Below are 21,660 nucleotides of genomic sequence, written 5' to 3' on the forward strand. Positions count from 1 at the left end.
GCAGAAGCTCAGGGCGGGCACGTGACTCGTGAAGGGTTCTGCAGGAAGTGGTGGACCCTGGTTTTGAACACAAGATGTCTTCAGTGTAGAATCCATAAACTTATTGAACCACTGAGATACATACCTGGTACTACACTGAATCCTGTGGAGGCTGAGCGTGATGGATGGTCAGCTGTAAGTCACGTGGACTTGGGATCCGGTGGGGCTGTCGTGCCAGTGCCTGACCGTTAGATTCAGCTGCTTTCTTTGACCAGGGAAGGGAAAGGGAGCCAGCATTTGTGGAAATACCTGCCGTGGGCTAAGGAGTGTGCATCGTTCTCATCCAATACTGGTCAGGACCATTTCTGTTACAGCTGACAGAGATCTCTTCCCAACTGCCTTAAGCACAGGAAAGAAAGAGTTGGTTGATTCGTGACGTTGGATGTTCAGGAGCATCAGGCCCAGCTCTTTTCGGAAGACAGAACAAGGAAAACGGGGCTCGGCATGTTTTGTGAGCCTCGTTCTCCCTCACTCTGTCTCTGGGATCTGCACTGTCTCTGTCTGTATGGTCTTTTCTCTTGGGAAGGCCCTCTGACTGTTTCCACGTGGTGGCCTCTGGCCCATGTTGGACTTACATCCCCCCATCCCAGTGGAAAGGGAATTTCTCTCCTCCAGTAGTGCCAGTGAAACCCCAAGATGGCATGTCTTAGGACTGACTCAGGTTATTTACCCATCCCCAGAGCCCTCTGGCAGCCAGGGGGATGAAGACTTGTCAGGCCTGGGTCTTATATTTAACTCTGGAGCCCAGAAATGAGGACATTGCCCTCGAAACCACATGCATTGAAGGTGGACAAGGGGTGGTTCCCCAAAGGACTGTCAAGACCCAGAGAGGCGACTGGATGCAGGTGCCAGGCAGACAGAAGAGGGCGGTGTCCCCTCCAAAAGCTGGGAAATTGGAATCAAGGAGGGGAGGGATTTGCGCTAAGAAAAGGGAATTCAGACTTGGATAGCAGGGGAAATACATGTGTAAATAGCCGGAAAGAAACAAGGCAGGCGTGTGAGCTCAGCGCGGCCAGCCTCGGGTTCTCACTAGGACTCTGGTGTCACACGTGTATGTGTCATGCCCTGGAAAAATGGGGGGAGCTTTCAATCCTGTCTCAAGTGCAGGATTATTAAAGAGTGCATGCAGGAGTTTAGAAGGTTCAGCTAAGGGTTCTGCTATGAAATAATAAAGCTATTTTACTACTCCGTGGGCATTGGAGCCCCTCGCAGCTCCTATTCAGCAAGCGCGTATGGAGTGCCTGCCACACACTGTGCTGGGCCTGGTGATTTAGGGTTGACGTCCCTTCCGTCGAGGCCCTCACCGTCCACTGGGCGGCGCAGTCAGGTGAACAAAGACTGTGGCGAGTGTATGGAGAGGAGCGAGCCCAAGCTGCTGTGACAGCACGTAGGCAGGGCTTGGAGCAGGCCGGGGGAGCCGGGTGGCGTCAGAGAAGGCTCCCTGGAGGATCTGATGCCCGAGCCGGGCCTTGAAGCACAGCGGTCCAAAGCCAGTGAAGGAGGCGTGGGGCTGGAGAGCGAGGACCCGGCCTCTCGTAAGCAGGCACCTGTGGTTCGGTGTTGCTGGAACAAAGCATGAGGACAGGAGGGGCCCGATTGCGAAGGCCCCGGATGCCACTGCCTTATCCTGAGAGGGATGGAAACGCATGAAGGACCAAAGCTGCACGAGGGCAAGACGAAAAGCGGCAAACGCTGGCAAGTGAGGTACGAACACGGGCCAGAGTCAGACAGCCTGGATTTGGGGCCAGGCTCTACCAGTCCCTCACCATGTGTGTCGCCTTAGAGCACGTATTCCTAACGGGAATGCGATCATCCCCAAAGCGGTGAAAATGGGTTTGGGGAAGGTGAAAAAACTGACTTTTTGTATATCAAGCACAGATATATATATATACACACACACACACGCACACACACACACACACACATCTAGTACATACACAGATATGCACTTTGTCATTGATATTAAAATTTCATTGGGAGGGTGTGATTAGGAAAAAAATGTCTATAAAGGCCCCTTAGGGGAGGTGCCTATGAAAAAAAGGGGGAGAAACACTACCTTAGACAAGACTCCTCCACCACCTTCAGCGTCCTCCTCTGCAAAATAGAGTTAAGAAATGTGCCAATGAGTTCATGTGAGGATTAGGTCTGAGCACCAGGAAATGCTCATTCCAGTACCTGGCAGGCGGTGAATATCAGATCCCTGACTGTAGAGAAAAATACAAATTTAATTCTGGGTCCTGCTGTGCCTAAAGAGAAGTCATTGTTCTCGAATAAAGAAAATCAGGTTTACAGATCTAAACAGATGCTGCCCCGGACATGGAATCATATTGTAGGACTGCACACACTTCCCAATTATATGTTCACTGCTTAACACATGGCTTGAAAATAACTTTCGGAATTTCCTTCTAGAATTCCTTCTTTTGCATGATCTCAGTTGTGCAAAGTACTTACCCTAGAAATAGCTGAACGTTGCCTGTTGGGAGCTAAGGATAGTAGAAACGTAGGTGAACCTACCGAGCAGAACCACTTTGGGCCAGAAGAGGGAAGGGCGACCAAAAAGCTAATGATTGGTTTGGGTGATGCTCTTAATGGGTTTGGAGACAATTCCAGAGGAGCTCACCCTAAGTAACTAAAGATGTGACCCCATGCACGGCCCCGTCCCTTCCGAAACAACACTGAGGCCGGGTGGCCAGCCTGGGCAGTGCTGGAATCAGCTGCTGGAGCTGCTGCAGGAGATACCCCTCGACACCCAGTGGCCTAACCACACGAAGCTGAGTCCTCACCGTGTGAAGTCTGAGGGGGGTTGGGCAGCCCTTTCCCACATGTGGTGGAGAAAAAATTGACAGAAAAATCGACGAGGCACCTAGCTCTCAACTGCACGGCCCGGGAGTGTAATCCTCCACTCCCGTTTGCTCCCCATTGGCCACAGATGGCCCCTCAGCCCCAAGGACACAGGATAAGTTGGGGAGCGCACTGATATTCGTGGAGCACAGCCAGAAGTATCCTTAGATATTAAGGCCCTTTGGCATCATTGGGTTAAGAGTATGTTTCCTGATAGGGACCCCTTTGGAGGCCAATTGTTAGTCTCGTTACATCACATTTGGCCAAAACTGAAAAATACAGGTAGAGACCTCGTATATTTCTGGTCAACTGGAAGATATACAGAGGTCCATTGGGAGCTATTTGAGCAGCATTTTTACAGGCAGCAACATGGGTTTGTGGGAGAAGTTTATTTTGAAATACGGTTGGCTGAGATGTTACAGGTAGTTCTCTCTCTGAGTCTCCTTGCAAAGGTGTGCCTTGAAGAGATGTAGTAAAATCTGTAACAATGCACAAGGTGCTGTAAAGCTAGGAAGAAACATGCAGAGTGTTTTGGCACCAGGGTCAGGGCAGTGGGACAGCTGATAAAGATAAACTCAAGGAAAAATCAACGAGCACTTACCACTTGCCTCCTTTTATAAATGGTGCCCTGTGTGTGCCTTTTAAATAGTGTAACCCATATCAACATGCGATGGTGCAGAGCTGTAATCGTTTCAATTGAAACGAGGGAAAAGAAATCAATTCAGTACTTTTTAAAGTGTGCCATTTTGGCCCTGTTCCTCAAGATGGTAACAAAACGCACCTTTTGAATGACTACAGTCAGAAAGTACGTTCCAAGAGCTCCAGCCCCCCGTCTTACCAAGACAAGCTGTTATATGGCATTAATGTGCTGACGTTCCTGAAAAAGACTTGGAGCAGCACAGCTGCTGCCACTCAGAAAGAAGAGGAAATTTTGGAGAAGGTTTCTTTGCGATTTGCATAATTTGAGGTTGATGCTGGGAAAAGAGCTATATATACAGGGTGTCCAGTCCGTATGCTGGGGCATGCAACTTGTTTATTTATTAACTTGTTCCATAGAATACCTTAGCAACTGTGAGCAAGACATGAGTGTCCACTTCGAATTGTCAGTATTGTGAAGATATTTTTAATTCTTTATTTTTCTGTTATCTTGAGGAAAATTGCCTTGAAGGTAGCTCTTCTCTCTCTGATGAGGAAAGAAAGTCTTACCCTGACATGGCTTCATATATCTTAAGGCCTAAACAGCCAAGAATCTTTTATTGAGTATTCACCATAATACACATGTGCTAAGCGGATTAACATTTGAATCCTTGGAATTATGACATCCATTTTGCAGATCAGAAAACTGAGGCTTGGTGAAATCATAAGTCACAGTGTTAGTCTTTGGTGGGTCCTGGATTTGAACCCAGCCACTCTGACTTCATTGCCCACTGTGTTAATCATTACATTGTTTTGCCTAGACGAGGAATAGCTTGTCTGGAGGCATTTACTTCCTTCCACAGCCTGTTTTTATAGCACATGTTTGTGTGTTGAAAAGATCCTATGTTTTGGATTTGCCAAAAACACAAAGGAGAAAACCGGAGGACCAACTATATGTATTTTCAAGTGTTTTAGAAGCCGAATAGATTTTGATGTTGAATAATATCACCTATCTGTTCTGTTCTTAGTTCCAGCTAATCAGTGCTGTCGTACCTTGATGACAAATTGAGCATCTTATTGACCGTAATTCTAACTTGGGAAAGAAATTTCCAGAAGTATAAAACAGCTTTTCTTCTCAGACTCAGATAGGGCTGAGCTAACTACACAGACTCTGGAACAGAAAACTGGAAACTCAAAGTGGGAATTTTAACATCTAACCCAGGTTTGTTGCAGTTTGATATTAGAAGGATTTCACTTTCTGATCTGAGAAATTCATATTCCCTCTTCAGCCCATGACTGAGCTGTCTGTAAATTCCGTGGTAAATCAATCAACACCAATTTAGCTTCATAGGCAGATAGAAGAAGGTCTCTCTTTTACTCTCATCTTTAGACGTTCAGAAATTTTGCCCTTTGTTGGTGCCTCCTCATTAAGAATGCTGTTCATGAAAGCAAGTGCATTGTGTTGACATTGCAATTTTTCTCTTCCCTGGATGTTCGGGGGAGACAGTGTAGTAAATAGGAAGGGACACAAACCACAGATGTGTGTGGATTTTGAGTTGGCATAACAGAGCCTCTGGTAGACAAACAGATGCGTGTCAGGTCAAGTGTGGGCATGCGCTAACACCCTTCTTGCTGGAGGAATGGCGGACCACGTGTGCCCAGCGGAGCTCGCATCCCTCCTGGATTCCACAGTAGCAGCCGTGACACTCAGAGCTGCTGTGAGCCGGGCACACGCTCTGCGCCCATCTGCTCTAGCAGCGGGCGCTTCCATGCGTGCTCTCTGATGACTGGATTTGGTTTAGATGTTTGCCCTCCCCCGCTCCACCCCAGGAAAGTCACAAAGGAGATGGTGTAATAGCAGTGATCCCTCCCGTGCACGTGACTGTGGACAGATAGCAAGGGGGAAACATTGTCAATCACAACAGTCAATAATGGTGAATTAACATGAAGCAAACATGGCATGACTTAATCCTCATAGCAGCCATGGGTGGTGGCCAAGGTGGCGGGGACTGCATCACCTTCTTCCAAGGGAGAAGACAGTGTCCAGAAGGGGAATGGACTTGCCCAGGATCACAAGCTAGTATGTTTGGGAAGTACAGTTGACCTTCGAACAACGCATCTTTGAACTTCAGGGATTGACTTATACTCGGATTTTTTTCAGTAGTCAGCACTACAGTACTATACGATCTGTGTTTGGTGGAATCCATGGAATCACAGATGTGGGGGAACTGTGGATATGGAGGGCCAACTACATTATATGCAGATTTTCGACTGTGCAAAGGTCGACACCCTAACCCCCGTGTTGTTCAAGAGTCAGCTACATTCACACCTAGGGCTTTGTTTTGTTTTGTTGACCTAAGACCCTTTACAGCTGGCTTGTGTATTCCTTCCTTCGTTTGTTCATTCAAAGACATTTCTCAAGGATCTAGTCTGTGTCGGGCACTGGAGATGCTGCGAGGAGACGGAATTCCTGTCTCAAGGAGCGTGTAGGTTAACGGAGGAGATGAGCAGGTAGACAAAGGTTATCCCAAATAGAGGTCAAAAACTGGCCTCCAGGGCTTCCCTGGTGGCGCAGTGGTTGAGAATCTGCCTGCTAATGCAGGGGACACGGGTTCGAGCCCTGGTCTGGGAAGATCCCACATGCCGCAGAGCAGCTGGGCCCGTGAGCCACAACTACTGAGCCTGCGCGTCTGGAGCCTGTGCTCTGCAACAAGAGAGGCCATGACAGTGAGAGGCCCGCGCACCGCGATGAGGAGTGGCCCCCGCTTGCCACAACTAGAGAAAGCCCTCGCACAGAAACAAAGACCCAACACAGCCATAAATAAATTAATTAATTAAAAAAAAGAAAAGAAAAAAAGTGGGACTCCTGATATTCATCCCACTTAAAAAAAAAAAAAAAAAAAAAAACTGGCCTCCAGATCTGTTTTATGTAGCTGAGTTCTTGTTTTTTTGGTTTTTTTTAAACATGTCCTTCCTTCCTCCCTCCCTCCCGCCCTCCCTCCCTTCCTTCCTTCCTTCCTGTTTTGGCTGTGCCATGCAGCACACAGGATCTTAGTTCCCCTACCAGGGATCAAACCCGTGCCCCCTGTAGTGGAAGCATGGAATCTTAACCACTGGACCGCTAGGGAAGTCCTGACATCTCGTTCTTAAGAATCTGAATTATTTTGAAAATAGGAAGATTTTGCTTAAAACCCCAGCTGTCTGGGTTCTCGTGATAAACAGGGAGGTCGACATCACTGTTCTCACATCCCCTCATGGCACTAGTAGGCTGCACGGAGCCAGCTGTGGTCCCCTGCTCGCCAGTGTGCCCGTCTCTGCCCTCCACTTAAATGTGCATTCTTCATTGCAAAATAAAGTCCACTTTTGTGGGCAGGCTCAGATTCTTTCTGAGGGAATTTGGGGCACGTACACAGGCATTGGGTCAGACCAAGCTGCTTTACTGTATCTCTTGTGAGGGAGGGCATGAGAATCAAAAGATGGGTTTACATGCAATTCAAGTCTAGAAAAAGCCAAGCTTCCAGGTCGTACTTTTTGGTGGCTTTGTGTGATCACCTTTATCTTTTCTGTAAACAAACCACTCACGGGGCCCGTGGGGCCACCTGTATTCTGGGCATCATTCTTTCTTTTATAAACTGGTAAACTGCCCATGTCACTCATCTCTCTGGGGAACCTGTACCTGTAGGTATAGTTCAAGAAGATTTTTTTGTTTAATCATTAGGAATAACTGTTAGAATCCAGCTCGTCAAAGCCTGACAACGTGTGGAGCCAGTGGGGAGAAGAATGCACATTTCATGATGCCAAAACGTGCTTGCCTCGGAGGGTTGAGTTTCTGATGACATGGTGGTGTCTTGCTCTGAGATGCTAAAAGCATGGGGGTAGGGAGCCTCTAGAGACCCCAGCTGTTCCTGAAGATGGGCAGCTATTTTTTTCTTTCTCTGGGCAGCTCTGTGCAGGGAGATCTGGGTCACGTGGGCGATCCTAGGCAACTTTTGCTCAATAACTGTTTCCCAAATGGCTACTCAGGGGCCTTTCAGAATTCACGAGAACCGTCCGTTGTTATAGTAACCGGCCCCCTGCTGTCGAGTTGGCCCTGAGATGCCAGTTGAAGCTCTTAGAACCAGGGAACACGTAGTCATTTAGACAAAAGCAGGGAGAGATTCACCACTAAAGGTTGCTGTTTAAACACTATGATACTTAAAAGACAGGACCCACTCTGTTAAGAAGTGAATGGATACATTTTTCAACCAAGCTGGCTTTTCAGGAAAAGGCAAACTCCTTATAATGTTCAGTCTCTGCTACATAACCAACACCTTTCTTTGGATTTCTCTGAATTAAGTGTCCTCTCTCCCAGGGCGGATCAGGTCTGTCCTGTCGGGTTGCTCAGGTAGCCCCCTCGATTATTCAGGATGTTAGTTTTATGGCATTTGCTTCTCAGTGGAGTGTTGTCAGTTTACAGGGTGGTAGTTTGAAGCGCCTGTGATTGTGTGTGAGGAGAAACTGCGGAGATAGCCGGCTCCGCTCCAAAATTCCCGAAAGAGTGAGTCTGGCAGAATTCAGAGTAGGGCTAAGGGTTGAGAGGAAGTCTAAATATTTTAGGAAGCTGCAAATTTCAAGTTCTTATGAAAATTTGCAAAAACACTCCACACACTCGTGATTTCCTCGGATTAATGTTGGTAGCCGCACTGAGTATGTGCGTGAGGTTTTGAGGACAGTTGTTGTAGTTGCAGAATGTACTTAATAGAGGGAGACAAGAAGTTCTGAATTACAGCACCCTCCCCTTCCCTTCCTCACCCCGACACTTTTTAATCATTTTCCCAAGTTTTGACTCCTCCCTAATTTGGTTTCTGCGCCAAGCACTTTTACCCAACTTGGAGTCTAATAATTAACAAAATAAATGAAAGCTTGTATTAAGGGAGAAGAAAAACCTAATAGTTGAGAATTAGAGGATGTCTATTCCTAGAAGTAGAAAACCACCAAGTAAATCAGAAGTTAACAAATGTTCTTTGAAATCACATAACCTGAATTCAGAGTTCTGCATGGGATTCATTAGAACTTCTAAAAAAGAGAACCTTCCTATATCGGAGTTAAGTCTTTACTGTTCTATCAATGGAGTTTGGAAAGAATAGGAATCCTTTCAGTGTGAAATGCTATAGCTCAGGTGGTTTGGGGATTAAATATAATTAAATGAACATTTTCCCGTGTGAAAAAAGTGCATCTTTCAAATGCTAGAGCCAAGTCTCCGATTCTCTGGTCATTTAAGTTTTAAGGGGAAACGAAATATCGGACTTTATATTTGGTAATAACTTGCCAACTGCTACCTCCGCCTTATCTGAGAAGCCCTCGTACTATTCCACCATCTGTATTGTGAATCAGGAAAGTGTTTGTCCAGAGATGAGAGGAATGCATGGGGAAAAGGCAAAACCCCGCATTGGTCTAACAGTACTGAATTCAGAGAAATTTGTGGCAGAAGGGAGGTTCAAACGGTACCAAATAGATTCCTCCCAAGTTCTATTTATTCCAATGGTATTTTAAGCCATCCTGTTTGCCAGGGGAGCTTGTCAAAAGTGGAAGGACCAGAGGTCATTATTGGGTTGGTGATATCTTTTTAAAATTTTTTTAGCATCTTTATTGGAGTATAATTGCTTTACAATGGTGTGTTAGTTTCTGCTTGATAACAAAGTGAATCAGCTATACATATACATATATCCCCATATCTCCTCCCTCTTGTGTCTCCCTCCCACCCTCCCTATCCCACCCCTCTAGGTGGTCACAAAGCACTGAGCTGATCTCCCTGTGCTATGTGGCTGCTTCCCACCAGCTAGCTGTTTTACATTTGGTAGTGTATATATGTCCATGCCACTCTCTCACTTCATCCCAGCTTACCCTTCTCCCTCCCCGTGTCCTCAAGTCCATTCTCTATGTCTGCGTCTTTATGTCTTTATTCCTGTCCTGCCCCTAGGTTCTTCAGACCTTTTTTTTTTTTAGATTCCATATATATGTGTTAGCATACGGTATTTGTTTTTCTATTTCTTTCTTTTTTTTTTTTTTAAATACTCAGTTGGGAGTTTCCCTTTTTTTTTTTTTTTAAATAACAGCATTTTATTTATTTATTTATTTTTATTTTTGGCTGTGTTGCGTCTTTGTTTCTGTGTGAGGGCTTTCTCTAGTTGTGGCAAGTGGGGGCCACTCTTCATCGCAGTGTGCGGACCTCTCACTATCGCGGCCTCTCTTGTTGCGGAGCACAGGCTCCAGACGCGCAGGCTCAGTAGTTGTGGCTCACGGGCCCAGTTGCTCCGTGGCATGTGGGATCTTCCCAGACCAGGGCTCGAACCCGTGTCCCCTGCATTGGCAGGCAGACTCTCAACCACTGCGCCACCAGGGAAGCCCGTTTGTCTATTTCTGACTTACTTCACTCTGTATGACAGACCCTAGGTCCATCACCTCACTACAAATAACTCAATTTCGTTTCTTTTTATGGCTGAGTAATATTCCATTGTATATATGTGCCACATCTTCTTTATCCATTCATCTGTTGATGGACACTTAGGTTGCTTCCATGTCCTGGCTATTGTAAATAGAGCTGCAGTGAACATTGTGGTACATGACTCTTTTTGAATTATGTTTTCTCAGGGTATATGCCCAGTAGTGGGATTGCTGGGTTGTATGGTAGTTCTATTTTTAGTTTTTTAAGGAACCTCCATGCTGTTCTCCATAGTGGCTGTAATCAATTTACATTCCCACCAACAGTGCAAGAGGGTTCCCTTTTCTCCACACCCTCTCCAGCATTTATTGTTTGTAGATTTTTGATGATGGCCATTCTGACCAGTGTGAGGTGATACCTCATTGTAGTTTTGATTTGCATTTCTCTGATGGTTAGTGATGTTGAGCATCCTTTCATGTGTTTGTTGGAAATCTGTATATCTTCTTTGGAGAAATGTCTACGTAGGTTTTCCGCCCATTTTGGGGTTGGGTTGTTTGTTTTTTTGATATGGAGCTGCATGAGCTGCTTGTAAATTTTAGAGATTAATCCATTGTCAGTTGCTTAATTTGCAAATATTTTCTCCCATTCTGAGGGTTGTCTTTTGGTCTTGTTTATGGTTTCCTTTGCTGTGCAAAAGCTTTGAAGTTTCATTAGGTCCCATTTGTTTATTTTTGTTTTTATTTCCATTTCTCTAGGAGGTGGGTCAAAAAGGATATTGCTGTGATTTATGTCATAGAGTGTTCTGCCTATGTTTTCCTCTAAGAGTTTCATAGTGTCTGGCCTTACATTTAGGTCTTTAATCCATTTTGAGGTTATTTTTGTGTATGGTGTTAGGGAGTGTTCTAATTTCTTCTTTTACATGTAGGTGTCCAGTTTTCCCAGCACCACTTATTACAGAGACTGTCTTTTCTCCATTGTATACTCTTGTCTCCCTATCAAAAATAAGGTGATCATATGTGCGTGGGTTTATCTCTGGGCTTTCTATCCTGTTCCATTGATCTATATGTCTGTTTTTGTGCCAGTACCATACTGTCTTGATTACTGTAGCTTTGTAGTATAGTCTGAAGTCCGGGAGCCTGATTCCTCCAGCTCCATTTTTCTTTCTCAAGATTGCTTTGGCTATTCAGGGTCTTTTGTGTTTCCATACAAATTGTGCAATTTTTTGTTCTAGTTCTGTGAAAAATGCCATTGGTTGTTTGATAGGGATTGCATTGAATCTGTAGATTGCTTTGGGTAGTATACTCATTTTCACAATATTGATTCTTCCAGTCCAAGAACATGGTATATCTCTCCATCTGTTTGTATCATCTTTAATGTCTTTCATCAGTGTCTTATAGTTTTCTGCATACAGGTCTTTTGTCTCCTTAGGTAGGTTTATTCCTAGGTATTTTATTCTTTTTGTTGCAGTGGTAAATGGGAGTGTTTCCTTAATTTCTCTTTCAGATTTTTCATCATTAGTGTATAGGAATGCCAGAGATTTCTGTGCATTAATTTTGTATCCTGCTACTTTACCAGATTCATTGATTAGCTCTAGTAGTTTTCTGGTAGCATCTTTAGGATTCCGTATGTATAGTATCATGTCATCTGCAAACAGTGACAGATTTACTTCTTCTTTTCTGATTTGGAAAGCTTTTATTTCTTCTTCTTCTCTGATTGCTGTGGCTAAAACTTCCAAAACTATGTTGAATAATAGTGGGGAGAGTGGACAACCTTGTCTTGTTCCTGATCTTAGAGGAAATGGTTTAGTTTTTCACCATTGAGAACGATGTTAGCTGTGGGTTTGTCATATATGGCCTTCATTATGTTCAGGTAAGTTCCCTCTATGCCTACTTTCTGCAGGGCTTTTATCATAAATGGGTGTTGAATTTTGTCAAAAGCTTTTTCTGCATCTATTCAGATGATCATATGGTTTTTCTCCTTCAATTTGTTAATATGGTGTATCACATTGATTGATTCGCGTATTTTGAAGAATCCTTGCATTCCTGGGATAAACCCCACTTGATCATGGTGTATGATCCTTTTAATGTGCTGTTGGATTCTGTTTGCTAGTATTTTGTTGAGGATTTTTGCATCTATGTTCATCAGTGATATTGGCCTGTAGTTTTCTTTCTTTGTGACATCTTTGTCTGGTTTTGGTATCAGGGTGATGGTGGCCTCGTAGAATGAGTTTGGGAGTTTTCCTTCCTCTGCTATACTTTGGAAGAGTTTGAGAAGGATAGGTGTTAGCTCTTCTCTAAATGTTTGATAGAATTCGCCTGTGAAGCCATCTGGTCCTGGGCTTTTGTTTGTTGGAAGATTTTTAATCACAGTCTCAATTTCAGTGCTTGTGATTGGTCTGTTTATACTTTCTATTTCTTCCTGGTTCAGTCTTGGAAGGTTGTGATTTTCTAAGAATCTGTCCATTTCTTCCAGGTTGTCCATTTTATTGGCATATAGTTGCTTGTAGTAATCTCTCATGATCCTTTGTATTTCTGCAGTGTCAGTTGTTACTTCTCCTTTTTCATTTCTAATTCTGTTGATTTGAGTCTTCTCCCTTTTTTTCTTGATGAGTCTGGCTAATGGTTTATCAATTTTGTTTATCTTCTCAAAGAACCAGCTTGTAGTTTTACTGATCTTTGCTATCATTTCCTTCATTTCTTTTTCATTTATTTCTGATCTGATCTTTATGATTTCTTTCCTTTTGCTAACTTTGGGGTTTTTTTGTTCTTCTTTCTCAAATTGCTTTAGGTGTAAGGTTAGCTTGTTTATTTGAGATGTTTCTTGTTTCTTGAGGTAGGATTATATTGCTATAAACTTCCCTCTTAGAACTGCTTTTGCTGCATCCCATAGGTTTTGGGTCGTCGTGTTTTCATTGTCATTTGTTTCTAGGTATTTTTTGATTTCTTCAGTGATATCTTGGTTATTTAGTAGTGTATTGTTTAGCCTCCATGTGTCTGTATTTTTTACAGATATTTTCCCTGTAATTGATATCTAGTCTCATAGCGTGTGGTCAGAAAAGATAGTTGATATGATTTCAATTTTCTTAAATTTACTTTGTGACCCAAGATATGATCTATCCTGGAGAATGTTCTGTGCACACTTGAGAAGAAACTGTATTCTGTTGTTTTTGGATGGAATGTCCTATAAATATCAGTTAAGTCCATCTTGTTTAATGTATCATTTAAAGCTTGTGTTTCCTTATTTATTTTCATTTTGGATCTGTCCATTGGTGAAAGTGGGGTGTTAAAGTCCCCTAGTATGATTGTGTTACTGTTGATTTCCCCTTTTATTGCTGTTAGCATTTGCCTTATGTATTGAGGTGCTCCAGTGTTGGGTGCATAAATATTTACAATTGTTATATCTTCTTCTTGGATTGATCTCTTGATCATTATGTAGTGTCCTCTTTGTCTCTTGTAATAGTCTTTATTTTAAAGTCTTATTTTGTCTGATATGAGAATTGGTACTCCAACTTTCCTTTGATTTCCATTTGCATGGAATATCTTTTTCCATCCCCTCACTTTCAGTCTGTATGTGTCCCTAGATCTGAAGTGGGTCTCTTGTAGACAGCATATTTACGGGTCTTGTTTTTGTATCCCTTCAGCCAGTCTTCGTCTTTTGGTTGGAGCATTTAATCCATTTACATTTAAGGTAGTTATCGATATGTATGTTCCTATTACCATTTTCTTAATTGTTTGGGGTTTGTTATTGTAGGTCTTTTCCTTCTCTTGTGTTTCCTGCCTAGAGAGGTTCCTTTAGCATTTGTTATAAAGCTGGTTTGGTGGTGGTGAATTCTCTTAGCTTTTGCTTGTCTGTAAAGGTTTTAATTACTCCATTGAATCTGAATGAGATCCTTGCTGGGTAGAGTAACCTTGGTTGTAGGTTTTTCCCTTTCATCACTTTAAATATGTCCTGCCACTCCCTTCTGGCTTACAGAGTTTCTGCTGAAAGATCAGCTGTTAACCTTATGGGGATTCCCTTGTATGTTATTTGTTGTTTTTCCCTTGCTGCTTTTAATATTTTTTCTTTGTGTTTAATTTTTGATAGTTTGATTAATATGTGTCTTGGCGCATTTCTCCTTGGATTTATCCTGTATGGGACTCTCTGTGCTTCCTGGACTTGGGTGGCTATTTCCTTTCCCATGTTAGGGAAGTTTTCAACTATAATCTCTTCAAATATTTTCTCAGTCCCTTTCTTTTTCTCTTCTTCTTCTGGGACCCCTATAATTTGAATGTTGATTAGTTTAATGTTGTACCAGAGGTCTCTGAGACTGTCCTCAATTCTTTTCATTCTTTTTTCTTTATTCTGCTCTGTGGTAGTTATTTGCACTGTTTTATCTTCCAGGTCACTTATCCGTTCTTCTGCCTCAGTTATTCTGCTATTTATCCCTTCCAGAGAATTTTAAATTTCATTTATTGTGTTGTTCATCATTGTTTGTTTGCTCTCTAGTTCTACGTCCTTGTTAAACGTTTCTTGTATTTTCTCCATTCTATTTCCAAGATTTTGGATCACCTTTACTATCATTACTCTGAATTCTTTTTCAGGTAGACTGCCTATTTCCTCTTCATTTGTTTGGTCTGGTGGGTTTTTACCTTGCTCCTTCATCTGCTGTTTCTATGTCTTCTCATTTTGCTTAACTTACTGTGTTTGGGGTCTCCTTTTCACAGGATGCATGTTTGTAGTTCCCGTTGTTTTTGGTGTCTGCCCCCAGTGGCTAAGGTTGGTTCAGTGGGTTGTGTAGGCTTCCTGGTGGAGGGGACTGGTGCCTGTGTTCTGGTGGATGAGGCTGGATCTTGTCTTTGTGGCGGGCAGGACCACGTCCGATGGTGTGTTTTGGGGTGTCTGTGACCTTATTATGATTTTAGGCAGCCTCTCTGCTAATGGGTGGGGTTGTGTTCCTGTCTTGCTAGTTGTTTTGCGTAGGGTGTCCAGCACTGTAGCTTGCTGGTCGTTGAGTGGAGCTGGGTCTTAGCATTGAGATGGAGATCTCTGGAAGAGCTTTTGCTGTTTAATATTACATGGATCCAGGATGTCTCTGGTGGACGAATGTCCTGAACTCAGCTCTCCCACCTCAGAGGCACAGGCCTGACACCCGGCCAGAGCACCAAGACCCTGTCAGCCACATGGCTCAGAAGAAAAGGGAGAAAAAAAGAAAGAAAGAAAGAGAAAAATAAAATAAAGTTATTAAAATAAAAATTTATTAAAAATAAAGAAAAAATTTTAAAGTAATAAAAAAGAAAGAAGAGAGCAACCAAACCAAAAAACAAATCCACCAGTGATAACAAGCGCTAAAAAACTATACTAAAAAAAAAAAAAAAAGACAGAACCTTAGGACAAATGGTAAAAGCAAAACTATACAGAGAAAATCACACAAAGTCCACCTCCTCAATTTGGGATGATTCGTTGTCTGTTCAGTATTCCACAGGTGCAGGGTACATCAAGTTGATTGTGGAGATTTAATCCGCTGCTCCTGAGGCTGCTGGGAGAGATTTCCCTTTCTCTTGTTTGTTCGCACAGCTCCCGGGGTTCAGCTTTGGATTTGGCCCCGCCTCTGCGTGTAGGTCGCCTGAGGGCATCTGTTCTTCGCTCAGACAGGACGGGGTTAAAGGAGCAGCTGATTTGGGGGCTTTGGCTCACTCAGGCCGGGGGGAGGGAGGGGTACGGATGCAGGGCGAGCCTGCGGCGGCAGAGGCCAGCGTGACGTTGCACCAGCCTGAGGCGCCGTGCGTTCTCCCGGGGAAATTGTCCCTGGATCACGGGACCCTGGCAGTGGCGGGCTGCACAGGCTCCGGGAGGGGCGGTGTGGAGAGTGACCTGTGCTCGCACACAGGCCTCTTGGTGGCGGCAGCAGCAGCCTTAGCGTCTCATGCCCATCTCTGGTGTCCGCGCTGGTAGCCGTGGCTCGCGCCCATCTCTGGAGCTCATTTAGGTGGTGCTCTGAATCCCTCCTCCTCACGCACCCCAAAACAATGGTCTCTTGCCTCTTTGGCAGCTCCAGACTTTTTCCCGGACTCCCTCCCAGCTAGCTGTGGCGCACTAGCCCCCTTCAGGCTTTGTTCACGCAGCCAAGGTTGGTGATATCTTTACCTTCCATTAACACCAGGGGTGATAGAGGTTTCTAATACCTAAAGACAGTTTTTTAAGAGCAAAGTTCCCATTTCCCATTTCTTACCTCAGCATAAAAGACCTTAACAAGCCCAGATATCATTGTGTGTAACCTTTCCCTATGGAACGTGCCCCCAGTGAGGCCTGATGGTGGGGTTTGTCTGTGATAGGTGGGAGGGGGGAATCGGTGGAACTCTTGGTGGCCATTTGAAAGTATTGTCTGCTACACCTGTTCTCTTTTGTTTTTTGTCCATTTAGAGGGTGTAACAAAATAAAGTCCAAGGGCTTTCCCAGACGTTTCCATGAAGTGCCTTCTTCTGGGGAGAGAGGAGAGAAGGGGAGCAGGTGAGGGGCAGTCAAGCTTAAGGTTGGGGGGGGGGTGTCTCTTTGGCCGGGGCTGGCTTGCTGGATTTTTGTTCTGTTGCCATGGGGATTAAAGCCCTCTAGATAGCACGGTGCTGAAACTCACCTGTTCTACCCCAGCTCCCAAAAGTATGACTTGCAAATACCCATGCAGCTTGCAGGTAGCTGGTAGCAACTAAATTTATGTCCTGTGTGTGCTTGCTTTGCTTGATTTTGCCATTTGGGGGGATGTTTTTTGTTTCTAGGATGGGGGTGTGTTCTGTGTTTATGTGTCTGTATGTCTGTTGCATCCATTTTCTTTCTGAAATTTCAGGTGTTTGCATGTTTGAGAGCTTTAAAAAAACAGTTTATGCATGCATTTAGCCTTATAAGTGAAAAATATCTTGTAGAAATCTAAATTTATAGAAGAGTTAAAGAAGACAACTAGGAAGGGAAGAAAAAAGTAAATGGGGTTACATCATGTGATTTTCCATAGGAAGGCTAAAATTTAAAAAAATAAAGTTCTAGATAGCTTGAATACTTGAAAAAATTATTATCCTGGTAAGATTTATAATAAACCTTTAGAAGTTGGGATTATGTAATTTTAATCACCACACATGAGCCCTTGATAATACTTCTGTAAGGCTTACCTAGGCAAACTCTGCTTAATATGGTAATTAATACTTTAATATTAAATGGCCAATTTGGATAATTCACTAATTAATATTTTGTTGTGAGTAGTCCTTTATTACTTTCAATGAACCAATTTATTGAATTTACATTAGAATTTTTACATGGAATTATTTGTCTCCATTGGTTGTGGGTAAATCCGATTATTAGATGAAATTGTAGATATCTACCCACTATAATCAGGGATACCTATGAGACGTATACCTATCCTAAGACGGTATAGTATAAGAATTATGGAAGATGAATGAGAAATTCTATGATGCATCTTCTTTTAAGGTCAACGGTGCAATTTTGGCCTTTTAGAGAAAGGCAGTAACTGCTGACTCTGGTAATGTAATTATTCTTTCTATGATCTCTTTTTACTTATTGAAGTGTTCAATTTTGAATCACATTTTCAACACTCCAAGGGTAAAAACTGAAAGAGAAACCCCTCTGTACAAGCTTTCGATTCAAAGATCTAATCTTAAGAGGGAGACCTTGAACATCAATTAAATGCCTAACTTTTATGCCCAGTTCATTATAAATATAATGTGGTTTTGACTGTAACACTTTTAAAAGCCAGCATTACCTCGTGGATGGCACAAAGATAAATGCTCTTCCAATTTCTAAGTCCTTTCCAGAAATGATGCCATAGCCAAGTGGACTGTGAGACTGTTACTAAGTCTAATTTTTGTACTTGGCCCCAAATGTGGGAGTGTGCTCGTTAGAGATATATTTCAGATCCTGAGAGGCTATGTTTCGTTATAAAGCACTTCAGTCCCTCTGGTATCTTCTGTACTTCTGAGTGCCAGAAGCTTGGGGGAAGCACAGTTTTATGTAGGTCTAGAAGTTGAGAACTATCTTGGGAAACTACAAGTATTTATAGAATTCACCTACTTGTGAATCATGTCTTTGACTTTACTTTTTTTTATAGAATAGCAACTAAGACAGACCTTGGCTCAGGGAGTTGTGAGCTCTCACTGCAGCTCTACCTCTTCCTGGCTCTGTGACCTTGAGTTACTTCCCGAAGCCCTCTGAGCCTCAACTGACTCATCTAGAAAATGGGTCTAGTGATCGTTCCTTGTCGTGGGGCTGTGAAGAGTAAATGAGGTAATAGGTGTAAAATGCTTAGTGCGTGAAATGTATTACCCCATTAGAAGATGAGGGAACCGGGGCTCTGAGAAGTTACTTGTCGGGGCCACCCTGCTCAGGTGGCCGAGTGGGGACTGCCTCCCCTGTGGTCTGAGTCCTTAGCGGCGCCGCTTCTCCTCACTGCCCCACGTGCTGTGCTGACTACTCCATGGTGAAGATATGGGCCTGGTAAAGACCTGTTCTCAAGTCTCCGCTCTTCCTTCTGCTGGCTACCCCGCCATACTCTCCCCCTCCAGAGCCTGCCATTCCGCACTCCTCCTGAGGGTTCTGTGTCCTGAAGACCTCCAGCCAGCCCACTTTCCCCTCCCCTCCCCCTGCTCTATCCCCAGGAGCTTTGGTGGAGCCCCCTGACCCAGTTGCATCCTCTGCTGCTCTATAAACAGCCTTCCAGGGGACAGGGGGCCCTGCTTCTCTTGGCCCCTTTGTCTAACCTCACTCTTCTTGGGTTTCTGAGTTTTGAGTCATCATTAGAAAATCTTTTCCCATTCTGAGGTTACTTTTTTTTAGGTACTTTTATGGCTTCAAATTTTAATGTGAAATTCTTAAATCATTTGGAATTTAACCTGGTTGATAGTGTGATGTCTGAATCAACTTTTTTTTTTCCCCAGATGGTCCCAGGTATTTAAAAAGTACTGCAATCTGGGGCTGTTTAGTGAAGAAGCACGTAATACCTCACTAGATCCTTAAAATAAGACTCTTAACAGCAAAAGCCTGACTGACTTAGTTCAGTCAGTATGTTAATGAAATAAGTAGTTGCCAAAGGTTTTTACCAGACCATTTTATGATACAGATACTGAATCATGTGTGCAATAAGTAAAATGTGAATCTCCTTGTCCTGGCTTCTGCCCAAAATAAGTTGGACCATTCTGTCCCCGTTAACCCTCCCAGGCAGTGGGGAATTGTGTCAGGGCTCTAAAACAGCGGCAAGATAAGGTGAAGAGTTCCCGAAGCCTCAGTCCAGAAATGGAGAACCTTCCAGGCCAGGGTCCTAACTAAATGGGAGATGACTTCAAAGCCTTCTTTCTGGGTAACAGCTGGGAGTGTTGGCAAGGACTGTTCAGAGCTCGCTTCCTTAAAACCAGCTGGAACATACAAACTGCCCTGTTCAGGTTCTCAGTCTTGTCAAAATGTGGTTTATGAAGTGACCTTTTCCTCTCTTATCTCCTGGAAAGCGTTACCAGTACTTCAGGGTGTCTGCAAGGGTTTCTTGGCAAACTTAATATCTAGCCAGGAGGTATGTTGCCTTGAGACCACTGATGTAGATATAATTTGTTAATTTTCTCCCACCTTCCTAAGATGTTAATTGCAGGCAGTTTGTATCCTCCAATAAAATTCTCACTGCAGAAATCAGATTTTTGTCACTTCCAGCTGTAACGAGACTTGAACGGCACATCCCTCCTACCCATGTGAGATCCAAAATATTTCAAAACACTTTCTCCTGATTTAATATCTCTTTGCTCTGTCACGCCCCCCGCCACTCAGCTTCAACATAATTTTGTTCGCTTTTCTCTTCCCTTCCTCTCATCATCTCCTCCTCACACCTGACAAGCCCCATTGATCCAGGTTATGACAACCATCTGTCCCAGGATTTCCAAGATAGCCCTGATGTGAATTATGCCATTAGGTTATCCCCACAAGAACACTGGTATTTGTCAGATCCCGTGTCTCTCTGACGGTTTGGAGAATATGCAAATGAGAAACACAGCCCTCAGTTCTTTTTTCTAGAAGATCCCCTCCTGAAAAGATACTCCAAGTATAAACTGAGTTTTACAAACAGAGTCATTTAACATGAAGTGAAGGAAACTTAACCGCAAGTGAGTGGTTGCAATGTGAAACCCCTCAGCTCAGAACTTACACTGGGCTCTTTTCCAAGCGGGACCCCCACATTATTTCTAGCAGACCCTCCTCTTTGAGGAAAAGCCCATCAACGCCCACAGACTTTTCCTTCTCTTGTTGTCTTTGTCACTTCCATTTCTTGAAACATTTTGCCCTAATATATCAATCCATGTCTTTTTAACACAGCCCTCAGTCATCTTCCTGGAAGGCATGCGAAAGTGTTCCCACTTTCTATTTATAAGTGGCTCTTATTCATACATGGTTTACTACAACAGCTCCATTTACAAAAGTAAATACTAACGTGATTTCTGTACTCGACAGCGTGAGAATGAACGGGATTATTAGCGGGCGTGCTGCCATAAATTTAGATGAGGGCAGTATACAAATCAGTTATGATTACTTAATTAATATTCAACAGCAGCTCAGCCAATGGCCCGTTCTAGCCTGCAATTAGCATTTTGAGCTGCACGCCACTGACGAACTCCTTGTCACTCCGATGTGATTATAAAACCATTGAGCTCAATTTGAAGACAGTGACTTGGCTCCTAATCCCTGTATATCAATGTTTGGTTATTTTGTAATCCCGGGTTTTTCACAGGAGTCTAGAAATCACGTTGTGATCCTGCTCTCGCCCCGGCCCCGACAGTCATACTGATGCTAAGGGCAGTGTTAGTACAAGCCGAGGACCCTGGATGACAACAGGGTGACATCTCAAGCTTGCCAAAGGGATGCCCATTTTGACCCAGACTTCTAGAGACCTCAGAAACCCCCTCTCCTGTAAGCGGGTCTGGATTTCTGCCTTCGGAGGAGCCGTACGGAGTGGAATTCCACACATTTCCAATATTCAGTCTTCCTAGACTGGAGGTCGGCACTTAGCTTTTGAAAAGCATCGGTCACCTAAATTATTCCCAGCTTCCTGTTCGAGGGGCAGAAAGAGGTCTAAGTAAGAAAATTGTTAGGACACATCAGAGGTTATCTAAGCAGGTACCTGGGAAAACAGGAGCAGCAGAAAGGAAAGCCTTTCTGCAGAAGTTTGCTCTCACCGGGTGTTCTGCCTTAAGATGTGTCAGATTCCTGGAAGGAAATGAGAGGCAAGGAAGGGAGAGTCTGGAGGGTTCCTGCTTATCTTTGTAGTTTGCTGCATTTTGTTTGAATAGGAAGCCTCTGTAACTTGAGTCTATTTATTAAGTTATAAAGCACTGCCAGAGTAGCTGGGGGTGTGTGTGTGTGTGTGTGTATTTCATTCGTCAAAAGAGCCAATTAGGGCTTCCCTGGTGGCGCAGTGGTTGAGAGTCTGCCTGCCAATGCAGGGGACGCGGGTTCGAGCCCTGGTCTGGGAGGATCCCACATGCCGCGGAGCGACTAGGCCCGTGAGCCACAGCTGCTGAGCCTGCGCGTCTGGAGCCTGTGCTCCACAATGGGAGAGGCCGCGATAGTGAGAGGCCTGCGCACCGCGATGAAGAGTGGCCCCCGCTTGCCACAACTGGAGAAAGCCCTTGCACAGAAACGAAGACCCAACACACCCAAAAATAAATAAATAAAATTAAAAAAAAAAAAAAAAAAGAAGAGCCAATTAAACACAC

The 21,660-nt window shown here is 43.9% G+C and overlaps 1 protein-coding gene across 4 annotated transcripts in view; it reads left to right on the forward strand.

Annotated features, from left to right (window-relative positions):
• Positions 1-21,660, forward strand: part of PTPRG (protein tyrosine phosphatase receptor type G) — a 721,438-nt gene that overhangs the window by 634,702 nt on the left and 65,076 nt on the right. For 3 of the 4 annotated variants that reach the window (XM_036869404.1, XM_036869402.1, XM_036869401.1), the window contains exon 14: positions 16,337-16,423. The exons of the other annotated variant lie outside the window; for it this stretch is intronic. In XM_036869404.1, coding sequence (XP_036725299.1) covers positions 16,337-16,423 — 87 coding nt within the window. The remainder of the gene's footprint in view (positions 1-16,336; positions 16,424-21,660) is intronic. 4 annotated transcript variants of the gene reach the window in all.

The sequence above is a fragment of the Balaenoptera musculus genome, chromosome 11, assembly GCF_009873245.2.
Source record: "Balaenoptera musculus isolate JJ_BM4_2016_0621 chromosome 11, mBalMus1.pri.v3, whole genome shotgun sequence".
Taxonomy (NCBI): Eukaryota; Metazoa; Chordata; class Mammalia; order Artiodactyla; family Balaenopteridae; genus Balaenoptera; species Balaenoptera musculus.